Below are 13107 nucleotides of genomic sequence, written 5' to 3'. Positions count from 1 at the left end.
TTCCTCTAGCTTTATTTCAATGGTTTCCTTCACCAGGCATTCCCAAACCCATTTGTGCCATCGAAGTCTATCCTGTGGCCACTGCAAATGCAATGTTCTGCTACTGCCAATTTCTCTAAGTAACCAAAATGGATACACCCCTGTGCCTCTTGATGCCGGTTTCCATGCCTCCCAATGTAGAGCGGTTCCTTCTACGTTGCTTAACCATGCAAAAACTACTTCAGACACAGAGAGTCTCCACAAAGAAATAAGGTTATTTTGCACATCGTTCCTACAGAATGGCTACAAGGTGAAAGAAATCAATCAGGCCCTTAAAAGGGCTGACAGAAAAACCAGGAAACCTAACAACGAGGAAGAACCTGTTGCTACTGCCTGTCTTCTCTATATTTCTGTGGTTTCTGGAAGGATCACCAGAATCCTGAAGAAATACAGGATTAACATCATCCACAAACCCATAAGGAAGCTAAAAACTGCAGCTTATGCGGGTCAAAGATAACCTGGGCCTCAGGACAGTTGGCGTTTACAGGATTACCTGTGATTACCTGTGAATGCAGAGCAGCATACAGTATATAGGCCAGACAGAGCAAATGATGAAAACATATATCAAGGAGCACAGGAGGTGTATCCATTTTGATTACCCAAGAAATCGGCAGTAGCAGAACATTGTATTTGCAATGGCCATAGGATTGCCTTTGATGGTACAAGACTACTGTGCCACACCAGTGGTCTTTGGGGCCACCTGATGAAGGAAGCCATTGAAGTAAAACTAGAGGAAAAGAATTTTAACAAAGACCACGGTCTCATTTTTAAGTAAGAACTGGAATTCGATTGTAAGCAAGGTGGGACAGCAGAAAACCTGATTGGATACGGACTAATCAATCAGGAGGGACAAGTGAAGGGGGTATATACACCAACAGGCTAGACATGCCCAGGCATCATCCCTGACGAAGGTGGCAGAGTTTGTCATTGAAACATTGGCTGGAATCGATAGCTGTACCCCGCTGGAAGCCCAAGAAGAGTTCATGATTGAAGTCGTGGGTAAGAGCACAAAATGAGAAACTGGGGAAGTATGTGAGAAGAACACAATATTGTTATTATTGATAAGACTAAAACCAAAGAAGAATGGGTAAATTTGCAGCACCATGATAGGAGGACGTGTTTTAAACCCGAAAGGTGCATTTTACTTTCGCACTGTCAAAGACTTCCTAGTGTACAAGTTTAGCACACACAGCAAGAGAAAACCTTTGATGAATACACGATCTCCCTAAAGAAACTGGCAAAAAGGTGTAATTTCCAGACCGTTTAGATCAGGTATTGCAGGACTGCTTGGTATACTAACGGACTGATGAGAAAACTTAAGCACAACTATTTGACACTTTTGAGGAAACAAGTAGAATAATTGCCAGTCTAAAGGCAATTCTGCAGTGCAACAGGAAATATGCCAACAGAAGTGATATGGAAGGCACTGTCTTTTTCATGTAGAATACACATATACAGCTTAAGTTGTTTCAGGGGAAACATGATGGCTACACGAATGCACAATACTGAATAGCTGTAGGTCATTTAATTGTTTCTTATTGACGTTATGGGAACCACCTAACCTCAACAGGCCTGTTCAAAAGTGCAAGCACAGACCAGGCAGTTTGATTCTAGTTGTGAGGAGGTTTAATGGAATAATCATCACAGAAGCTATGAACAGATACTTGGAGAATTCAAATTAACATAGCAGAGTTAACACACAGTTGTTAAAGGAAAAGTAGGCTCAATGAAACTCATAGGATGACATAAAAAGGTGAAGAACATACACTCCAAATCATCTGAATGACTTTGAGATATTTGAGTAAGTCCTACACATGAGATTTGCTACTATCGAAGTAGTGCTCAAGACAAAAAGCAGAAAGTAATGGTAAATACAGTGGAGTCTGGTTAATTGGGAGATACTGAGACAGTACATTTTGGCTCAAACAGCTGACCCAAGTAGCCAAAGTTTCATGGAAATAGTTAAAAAGATATAAAAAGACAAATGGAATAACAAATTACGTAGTTAAATGAAATACAGAACAAGTTATCACACTACCAACACTACTGCAGGTACTATAAAACTGTATTGGCTCCTAACACTTATTGGTAAACAAATTCATCTGTGTCACAGTTTTTTCTACTGTAAATGAACAAAATCAGCGCAAAGATCTAGGGCAGACAGACTGCCTTCATACAATGCTATCAATGACCGCATCCTTCAAATCTTCCTTTTTTTTGTGACATTCAAAATGATTGTCAATACCTTCAAATTTTTCGTTGTTTCTAACTTGAAGTGAAATTTTTCATTTTTACTCCCAGCCATTTCTGGCATCTCAAAGCCTGAATGCTTTAAAACACAGTTGTGAATTATCAGTGACAAAAAAAACATTGCCACTCTTTGAACACAAACACCCGCAACTGATGCTGTTTAGCAGATGTTCACTTGAAGCAGTGCTGTGTATAAATGCCTTGAAAGTGCACCCAAATTTTGCTAGTTAAAAACTGTTCAGCAACTGTATCCTACCCCAATTAAATGGCATAATGTCCCAAATAAACAAAGGGAATCCCTGCTGTTTTCTCAATTTAGTTTTTGCTCTTCAAGAGTTAAGTGTCTGCCCTGATTAACCGCTGGCCCAATTAATTGGAATCAACTATATTTGTTTTTCAGATCAAAGGATAGTAGACAGTAGGTTCATTAGGAATCAGTTCTGGTACAATTTGACATGACTTATATTAATGGTTTAAAAATAGGTACTCAGTAGAATTTCCAAGATTGTAGATGATAGAATACTTGGAAGGATGATTATCAATGAGGGCAGCAATAGATTGTGAAGAAATATACAGTATTTTGTCAGAAAGACTAAGAAATTACATTGATTAAATGACAGTTCTGATCGATGCAGAAATGTACAAATCTTTAAAAAACAATCAAAGAGCATGTTATAAAATGCAGAGAACCGCAAGTTTCATAAATGTTGCTTAGTATGTGAATGCAGACATGTCATGCTGAAAATGAACAAAACACTAATTTATTGATCTTGCTCTTGTTACCAATCTCTTGGAAAGATAGGAAGTTTCCAATTAAGATTCTTAGAATGGAGTGGGAGGTGTTCTGGGGATGAGGAACACAAGAACACAAGAACCAGGAGCAGGAGTAGGCCATCTGGCTTATCGAGGGTCTGCTCCGCTATTCAATAACATCATGGCTGATCTGGGCATGAACTCATCTCCACTTATCTGCCTTTTCACCATAACCGTTAATTCCCCTACTATGCAAAAATATATCCAACTAGGTCTTAAATTTATTTACTGAGATAGCCTCCACTGCTTCATTGGGCAAAGAATTCCATAGATTCACTACTTTCTAGGAAAAGCAGTTCCTCCTCATCTCTGTCCTAAATCTACTCCCCCGAATCTTGAAGCTATGTCCCCTAGTTCTAGTCTCATCTACCAGTGGAAACAACTTTCCTACCTCTATCTTTTGATATGTACCCCGTAACGGGTTAAAAGAACCAGCAGAAACGGAACACAGCTGGAGTCTGTTTTGCTGTTAACTAACACTACTTTATTAGTAACTACACAATACAGTAATATAAAACTAGGTAAGTTGAACAGGTTAGCAGAATTCATGCATATATAGGTGTGGAAATATAAAACCCAAACTTCTTCAAGCTTAGGTGGTAATTGATACAGTCTTACGAAGGTAGGTAAGAAAAGTTCAGTTCAGATGCACAGGTTAATTAATGCTAGATGTTTGTAATCCAAAGGCGAATGTGGTGAGAAGCCAATTACATCGATATTCCACAGATTCCATGACAGTAGTACAAAATAACAGTAGTAGTAGGTTTTATCTCTGAAGTTGTTCCACTCCACACATGAAATATCACTGACAGTGGTCTTCAACGAATATCCTTTCAACACAAGTGGTACCACACCCGAATTCAGCTATGGGACATCTCAAAGTGGTGGCCACAGGATACTCCAACAGAATCCACATATGGATTATCACCAACAGTACCTTATCACAAAGGGGACCCTCTCTAAGGGAACCACCACCCAGGCAAGGGTCGACACACTGGTAGATTCCACAAGGTTACCCCAAAGACACAACATGATAGCCACTTAACCAGTTCCACGACATATGAAATAACTGCAACAGTGATTCGCCACTGGTGTGCCTTTCTTCAGTGAACTAGCACACCCAGGCAAAGAGTAAATACACACGTGGTATTCACAAAGGTTTTCCCCTCACCAGAGAACCCACTCCTGTGGATTAACTAAGTCACAATCACACTTTTGTAGTCGAATGGAAACAAACTCACCCTCACAGGCTACTTAGAGAGAGAGCCCAAACAGTGATCTCTTTGTCACTAGGTTCCTTCTGTTTTAAACGTCTCTCTCCTCTTTTCTCTTCCTGCAAACTTGTATTAGTTGCAGAAAACTTGTGAGAGTCATTTATCAATACTCAGGATCGATCTCAACTCACCCCTTTTGGGCTACTGAAAGTTTAAACCAGCGACCGACTCACTGGCGTCTTCCATTGACCGAATCCATCTTGACTCTAATTGTGTGTGTCTGCGTGTCCTTGTATATTCAAAACAGGCTGCAGAGAAACCATAACATCGATTGTCCGTCAAATAACTCACTCTCACTCTCTCTCTCTCTCTCTCTCTCTCTCTCTCTCTCTCTCTCTCTCCCCCTCCCTCTCCCTCCCTCTCCCTCTCTCTCAGCTCAAACAGTGTCCAAAAGTTAGTCTCATTCTCCTGACGTTTTATAGTGACAGTCCACAGAAAATATGAACCCTAGGGGTACATAACACTTTTATATCTCTTTCATAATTTTATTTGTTTCTATAAGATCTCCTCTCATTCTTCTGAATTCCAACGAGTACAGTCCCAGGCAACTCATTCTCTCCTTGCAGTCTAACTTCTCATCTCTGGAATCAACCTGGTGAACTTCCTCTGCACTGCCTCCAAAGCCAGTATATCCTTCTTCAAATAAGGAGACCAGAACTGCACACAGTACTCCAAGTGCGGCCTCACCAGTACCCTGCACAGTTGCAGCATAACCTCCCTGCTCTTAAATTCAATCCCTCGAGCAATGAAGGCCAACATTCCATTTGCCCTCTTGATAGCCTGCTGCACCTGCAAACCAACCTTTTGTGATTCATGCACAAGCACTCCCAAGTCCCTCTGCACAGCAGCATGCTGCAATGCTTTTTCACCATTGAAATAATAATCTGCTTCCATAGTGGATGACCTCACATTTACCAACATTGTACTCCATCTGTCAGACCCTTGCCCACTCACTTAACCTATCTAGATCTCTCTGTAGACTCTCTGTATCTTCTGCAAAATTTGCTTTTCCACTCAATTTAGTATCATCAGCAAACTTAGATACACTACACTTGGTTCCCCTCTTCCAGATCGTTAATGTATATTGTGAACAGTTGTGGGCCCAACACCGACCCTTCCAGCACACCACTCACTACTGATAGCCAACATGAGTAACACCCATGTATCCTAACTCTCTGCTTTAACCAATCCTCTATCCATGCTAATACATCACTCCCAACTCTAAACAGCCTTATCTTAGGGATAAGTCTTTTATGTGGCACCTTATCGAACTTCTGGAAATCCAAGTAAATAATGTCCATCTGTCCCCCTCTATCCACAGCACTCATTATATCCTCAAAGAATGTTTGTCAAACAGGACCTGCATTGCTGAATCCATTCTGTGTAAATCATCACCAAAGCCTCTACTATATCTTCTGCCATTTCTTTTAGTACCCTGGGATGCATTCCATCAGGAGCAGGGGACTTATCTATCTTTAGGCCCTCAAGTTTGCTCAGCACTGCCTCAGCTATAAGCTTAAAATGAAAAAGCTGGGGTTGTTGTCCTGGGATGAAACTGGTTTGAGAGGAGATTTGAAAGACCATAAGACATAGGAGCAGAATTAGATCACTTGGCCGATTGAGACTGCTCTGCCATCCAATTAAGGCCGATTTATTTCTCAACCCCATCTTCTTGCCTTCTCCCCATAACCTCTGACAAAATCACTAATCAAGAAACTATCAAGGCTTAATGATCAGGCTTCCACAGATTCACCACCCTCTGTCTAAGAAATTTATCATCTTCTCAACTATAAAAGGACATCCTTTTATTTCTGAGGTTGATCCCAGACTCTCCCAACAAGGACACAAGCTTTCTATACCCACGCTATCCAGGTCTTTCAATTGTTAATAAATTACAATGAGATTTCACCCCACCCACCCACCCTTATCCTTCTAAATTCCAGTACGTACAGGTTGAGCCAAGAAACTTTCCTCTTCTGTTAACCCAGGGTCATTCTACTAAACCTACTTGTACCCTCTCCAATGCCAGCACATCCTTTCTTAAATATGGGACCCTAAACTGCTCACAATATTCCAAATGTGGTCTTAACAAAACCATAGAAAGCCTCAGCATTATACCCTTGCTTTCATATTGTAGTCCTCCGTGAAATTAATGCTAACGTTCCATTTGCCTTCCTTACTATCAACTCAAACTGCAAGTTAGCATTTAGGGAATCCTGTAATAGGACTCCCAAAACCCTTTGCACCCCCAATCTCTGAAATTGTACCCTGTTTAAAAATCTATGCCTTTATTCCTTCTACCAAAGTGCATGACCATACATTTCCCTACACTGTATCCCATCCTGCCACTGATTTGTCTATCCTCCCAACCTGTCCAAGTTGGAATGGGACGTTTCGCTGAACACCTATGCTCTGTCCGCTAGAGAAAGCAAGATCCCCCAGTGGCCACACATTTTAATTCCACATCCCATTCCTATTCTGATATGTCTATCCACGACCTCCTCTACTGTAAAGATGAAGCCACACTCAGGTTGGAGGAACAACACCTTATATTCCATCTCGGGAGTCTCCAACCTGATGGCATGAACATTGACTTCTCTAACTTCCGTTAATGCCCCACCTCCCCCTCGTACCCCATCCGTTATTTATTTATACACACACATTCTTTTTTCTCTCTCTCCTTTTTCTCCCTCTGTCCTTCTCACTATACCCCTTGCCCATCCTCTGGGCTTTTTCCCCTCCTCCCCCTTTTCTTTCTTCCTAGGCCCTTTTCTTTCTTCCTGTCCTCTATCTTCTCATATCCCTTTTGCCAATCACCTGTCCAGCTCTTGGCTCCATCCCTCCCCCTCCTGTCTTCCCCTACCATTTTGGATCTCCCCCTCCCCCTCCCACTTTCAAATCTCTTACTAGCTCTTCTTTCAGTTAGTCTCGGCCCGAAACGTCGACTCTACCTCTTCCTATAGATGCTGCCTGGCCTGCTGCGTTCACCCGCAACTTTTATGTGTGTTGCTTGAAATTCCAGCATCTGCAGATTTCCTCATATTTACAACCTTCAGGACTCTTGATCTTTGTGACAGAGATCTGTGTCTATTCCCCTGACTAAACTGTTCTCAAGCTAAACGATATTTCTCTTCCCCCTCCTCTTGAATGATTCCCTGAACCACAGCACTATGGTTAGGTTGCTCAATTTTCCTACAGCATGCACAGAGAACAAGAATCTTAGGGTTGATAGACAAGCTCAAGGTTAAGAGTCATGGGAAGAAGGCAGGAGAATGGGATTGAGGAAAAGAAAAAATCAGCCATGATTGAATGGCAGAGCAGACTCACTGGGCCAAATGGTTTAATTCTCCTTCTATTTCTTATGGTTTAAGGTGAATTTAATTATGAGCCATTGGATTCTAAAACACTTCCATTAGCATTTTAAAAGAGGGGTATTGATATTGACTGGAGGTAATGACATATTTATTTTTATAAATAATTTGTCTAAATAGAGAGAGAAACATAATCATGTTTATAAACATATAGTTGCCAAGAAATTGATCAATAGTTGATAAATTAAACACACTAGGTTGTAGGATGTAGTGTCATCTCTCTCCAATATTTATTCAAATGACTTCAATGGAATGATTTATAGAGGTGGAGTGCACTTCAGTTACTGCAAAGGAAAGTCCAAAGACAAATGTTGACATGTTATTAGAGTTCCAAATAACCATTCCCTTTACTCTTTCCTTGCATGACCCAAACTCTTGAATAAAGTTAACTTGAATTTAGCAAGGTTCAGTCATCATTCAGGTTTTGAAGCACTGGTTTCTCAACATCAGATGTTTTTAATTGAGTGGACTTGAAGGTTAGAAGGGAAAATACCAACTGATATTAAAAACCAAAGACAATGAAAGAACATTCATATTGTCCTTATGGTACCTCCATCTACTTTTGTGAATCGAGATTACTTCAATGAAGCCACAACAATTCTAAATAAGATATGGTCAATAATGTTAACAATTAAGAATAAATGCAAACTGGGGCAGATGTATACAAATAAAGTTCTTTATCTCTCACATTCATTTCAAAATATCTGTCAGTTTACAGTCAAGGACCAAAAAAAATGTCATGACCACTACTGATTTACAAATTCTTTCTGGATAAATGAACCAGTGTCAATTATCCATTTGGGCTTACATTTGATACCAGAACCAGAAAGAATAGTTTCATCTATGTCTCCAAAGTGGCCAAAAGAATCATTCAAAGGTTCAAACGTTTATCTATTATCAAAGTATACAACTCTGAAATTCTTCCTCGGGCTACTTTGAATACATGGATACTATTCTTTCTGGTGCTGATATCAATTGTATTAAATTAAAACAAAAATACTTGTTAAAATGGGTGAACAAACAATCCAATCTATCTCACAATCTGCAGATTCAAATAAACATCCATTCATTCCATGTAATAAATGGAACTGATAAATATGAACTACCTGCTCAGGGTTGTATTTTACAAGCACACCAGCACCATGGAATTCTTCGAGAACATCATTAAGCTTCTTTGTAGAGTCTTAAAAGAAAAGAAAATATTTTAGATAGTAAGAGCTTTTTCCTAGGAAAAAAATCAGATGAATTTGTCACTGGTCAGCAATGATGGGTTTTCGTCATACTTTATGTCCTAACATCCTAGGGTAATCGAACAATACAATCAGAAAGCCAGTTGCACAAACAAAAATAAAACTGCACTGAACAACATCAGCCTATTGATTTACATCAGCATGAGAAATACATCATAAATACACATAGTAAGATTCAAAATGTAAGAAAGTGGGCCAACAAATATTCCTTTGATACTTGCTGTTATGATATGATAGATATATTTACAGCTCTATTTTAAAAAAGTTCTCCTCCTGGTCAAGCAAATACATTTTGAACTTGGTTCTCTTATTTGAAACTAAACAATATATTTTATCATCCGCATCGGCATCCAGATTTGTCGACCACACAAGGCATGCCAAAAGTACAATTTGGAAAGAGTAATAGCAAATGATATAGGGATATGGGGATTTGTTAACAGATGTGATTAATTGCAGTGTCTGGACGTAGAGTACACAGGGCTGAATGAATGGTGGTCTGGATGTTTTCTGGTGTGTTAAGGAAGAAGTTCCGAGGAAACCCATAGGTTCTCTTGTTTTGGATGTCCACCTGAACAAAATATTTGCAAAGGAATTCCCAGAATACAAGTGGCCTATGACAAATGGTAAATGGCATTGTTTTCTCCCAAAAGAGGCAATGTACCATTTCTGTTAAGACTACATAGAAAGGGCATCAATAAAGTGAGTAGAATTTCTGTTCTGAAAGTTTCCAAAGAAATATTTCCAGTCTCACATCATTCAAAATTTACCTTAATAGTGTAATATATTAGAAATTATGGCAAAGAAGACAGCTCCAGTTATAAGTAGATTGGGCTTATTGGATTACTAAAATCATTTACATTCTCACTGGGAATAAAAAAAAATTTAATTCAACACATACAGTATACTTCAAAGTTAAAAGACCATAGATACAAAGAGCTAATTTAGCATCTCTCTACAGATGCAGACTGATGTGGATACACATTCCCAGGTTTTGTATTCATTAGAACTACAGTACGTATCAATTTCTATGAACATTTGCACAACAGTGAACATTGAGGGCAATATCTATACAAGACAAGAACTTCAATTAGATGTTTGCACAGCATTTCAACTATCACCACCGTTGGGAAAACACGTTTTCCTCAAGTCTAAGCTGGTTTAAATTCACAGTAATAGTTGATACTAAGTGTAGATATAAATCTTCCCATTAATTTACAATTATTTGTGCCCTGAGCCAAACATACCAATTGTAAACACCTTTTAACATTTTATTTTCTTCTTCATCAGAGGCCAATGATTGTTTTTTCCCCAAAAAAATCAATTTGACTGATGAAATTATATCACTCATAAACTAAATACAATAATAGTTTTCAGACAATGCTTATATGACTAAATTTTACACTAAAAAAAGTTTGGATTCATCAAACCATAATGTTAACTGAGAAAAAATTTGTCAGCCCCATGCACTACCCTGTGATAAAGCTGCATGAGACAGCATTTCAGCTGATCTTCCTGAAAGTAGAGATGCATAACTGGAATTGCTGAAACCTGGAAAAGAAACATCATCACTATTCAGATGACTATCCAGAGAACGGGGTGGAAGAGTTAGACATCCACAGTGAATAACAGGGCTATTAGTGACCTCCTAGAAAATTCAGATGGCTTCACCTCAAGAACAGAAGTGTGTTCGACTGTTTCTGCCAAGCTGACCCCTTTAATGTCTACTGTAATGAGGATTCCCGTGGATATAACCAATGATGTATGGCAGTAAGTAATGCGCAAACAAGCATGCTTTCCTCTGCCTGACCTACTCCTACGTTTTTCGAGTATATATGCAGTCGTGCATGAGAAGAGCAGCGTCAAGGAAATTTGTACAATTATTATCAGCACTGCAGCTCAAATGACAACAGACTGAGAATCCAAACTGTCTTCTAGAGAATCAAATAACAATTAACAGAGGAAAGCAGAATGTATGTAGATTGCTATGAACTTATTAACTGGGAGCAGACAGGATAGGCATAATACACATAATACATATTCCAATTTGCATCTCTTATACAGAACTGTGCAAAAGTCTTCAGCATATCCTCTAAGTATAGCTAGGGTGTCTAAAACTTTTGCAGAGTACTGTGGTAATGTTATATATTGCAGAGTACTGCCCCCACAAACAAAGTACAAATTTCATGACATATGTGAGTGATGATAAACCTGCTTCTGATATGGGTCTCTATTGTGGACTGAGAGTGGGAAGGAGACAGGGAGGGTGGAATCGTGGTTGGGAAAAGGGGAAGGGAGAGGGGAGGAGGACAGAAGCACCAGACAAACATTCTGTAAAGATCAATAAATCAGTATTTTGGAATAAATGACCTTGCCTGTTGTTTCAGGGCTGGCTGTGTTTGCACCTGTGCCACCCCCTGCCAGCTGTCCCATACCCCACCCGCTCCACCCTCACCATTCCTAACATCCTTTGCTCCTACCAGATTTACAATCTCACTCTCTGCTCCTAGTTGGCTAATACATTATTGTGCAAAGGCCTAAGGCACCCTAGACAGACTTTTGTACAGTATTGTATTATACCTCATTCACCTAAGATGCTGCATTTTCTGTTATTTGCATTTATTCTTCTGAACACTAGATGGGGCAATGAACAAGCAACTACTTTCGAAAAAACTGACAGAAATATCTCCAATTCAAGATAAGAGGTTCATTTGTCACTGATAACAGGCCTTCTGGTGTTCCTCCTCTTATATAGAAATGATAAACACCAACTTGCTTCTTTCAATAACTCCGGATATTTGTAACTCATTTGGGAGTGCAAAGTTACATGCTTCTAAGTTGCATATGTTAAACAACTTCCAATCATTTTTGTTTTTGATAAAAAATAAATATTAGTTGGAGAATTACATGTGGGACAAACAATTGGTAGATTGAAATGGGGGTTGTCCCAATTCCCACAGTAACATCAATGGAAGATCCATGGAAATAAACTAAATGGAATAAAGGGTTTCTGAACCATGAACAGCATAGAAAAGAGTAGCAGCATTTCTAGATGTCTGTGCTTTATTCACTTCAGTAGTACAAAGCTGCTTCCTGAAAATAAAAATGCTTAATTAAACTTCTTGCTTTTAAAAACAAAATTCTTCTTTCCAAGTTAGTGTGTGATCTCTGTCTCAGAGGCCAATGTTAGGCTGACTTTAAAGAGGGTGAACCTTCGAAAGGTGAAAGGTCCCAATGGAGTACCTGGTAAGGCTCTGAAAACCTGTGCCAACCAGCTAGTGGGAGTATTCAAGGACACTTGCAACCTCTCACTGCTACGGGCAGAATTTCCCACTTGCTTCAAAAAGGCAACAATTATACCAGTGCCTAAGGAGAATAATGTGGGCTGCCTTAATGACAATCACCCGGTAGCACTCACATCCACAGTGATGAAATGCTTTGAGAGGTTGGTCATGACTAGACTGAACTCCTGCCTCAGCAAGGACCTGGACCCATTGCAATTTGCCTGTCGCCACAATAGGTCAATGACAGACACAATCTCAATGGCTCTTCACACAGCTTGAGACCATCTAGACAACACAAACCCCTATGTCAGGATGCTGTTCATCGACTATGGCTCAGCATTTAATACCATAATTCCCACCATCCTGAGCCTCTCTACCTCCTTCTGCGATTGGATCCTCGACTTCCTAACCGGAAGACCACAATCTGTGCAGATTGGTGATAATATATCCTCCTCGCTGACGATCAACACTGGTGCACCTCAGGGCTGTGTGCTTAGCCCTCTGCTCTACTGTCTATTTACGCAGGTCTGTGTGGCTAGGCATAGCTCAAATACCATCTATAAATTTGCTAACGATACAACCATTGTTGGTAGAATCTCAGGTGGTGACGAGAGGGTGTACAGGAGTGAGATATGCCAACTAGTGGAGTGGTGCCACAGCAACAACCTTGCACTCAACATCAGAAGAAGACAGAGCTGATTGTGAACTTCAGGAAGGGTAAGATGAAGGAACACATACTAATCCTCATAGTGGGATCAGAAGTAGAGCAAGTGAGCAGCTTCAAGTTCTTGGCTGTCAAGATCTCTGAGGATCTATCCTGATCCCAATA

At 39.8% G+C, this 13107-nt stretch overlaps 1 protein-coding gene across 3 annotated transcripts in view; it reads right to left on the bottom strand.

The window, feature by feature from the left end:
* The window catches only part of dgkb (diacylglycerol kinase, beta), a 738504-nt gene that overhangs the window by 647945 nt on the left and 77452 nt on the right, over positions 1 to 13107 (bottom strand). For all 3 annotated transcript variants that reach the window (XM_072251979.1, XM_072251978.1, XM_072251977.1), the window contains exon 2: positions 8854 to 8930. In XM_072251979.1, coding sequence (XP_072108080.1) covers positions 8854 to 8930 — 77 coding nt within the window. The remainder of the gene's footprint in view (positions 1 to 8853; positions 8931 to 13107) is intronic.

This window comes from Mobula birostris, chromosome 3 (assembly GCF_030028105.1).
Source record: "Mobula birostris isolate sMobBir1 chromosome 3, sMobBir1.hap1, whole genome shotgun sequence".
In the NCBI taxonomy this organism is placed as follows: domain Eukaryota; kingdom Metazoa; phylum Chordata; class Chondrichthyes; order Myliobatiformes; family Myliobatidae; genus Mobula; species Mobula birostris.
This window is presented reverse-complemented; position numbering and strand designations above follow the sequence as displayed.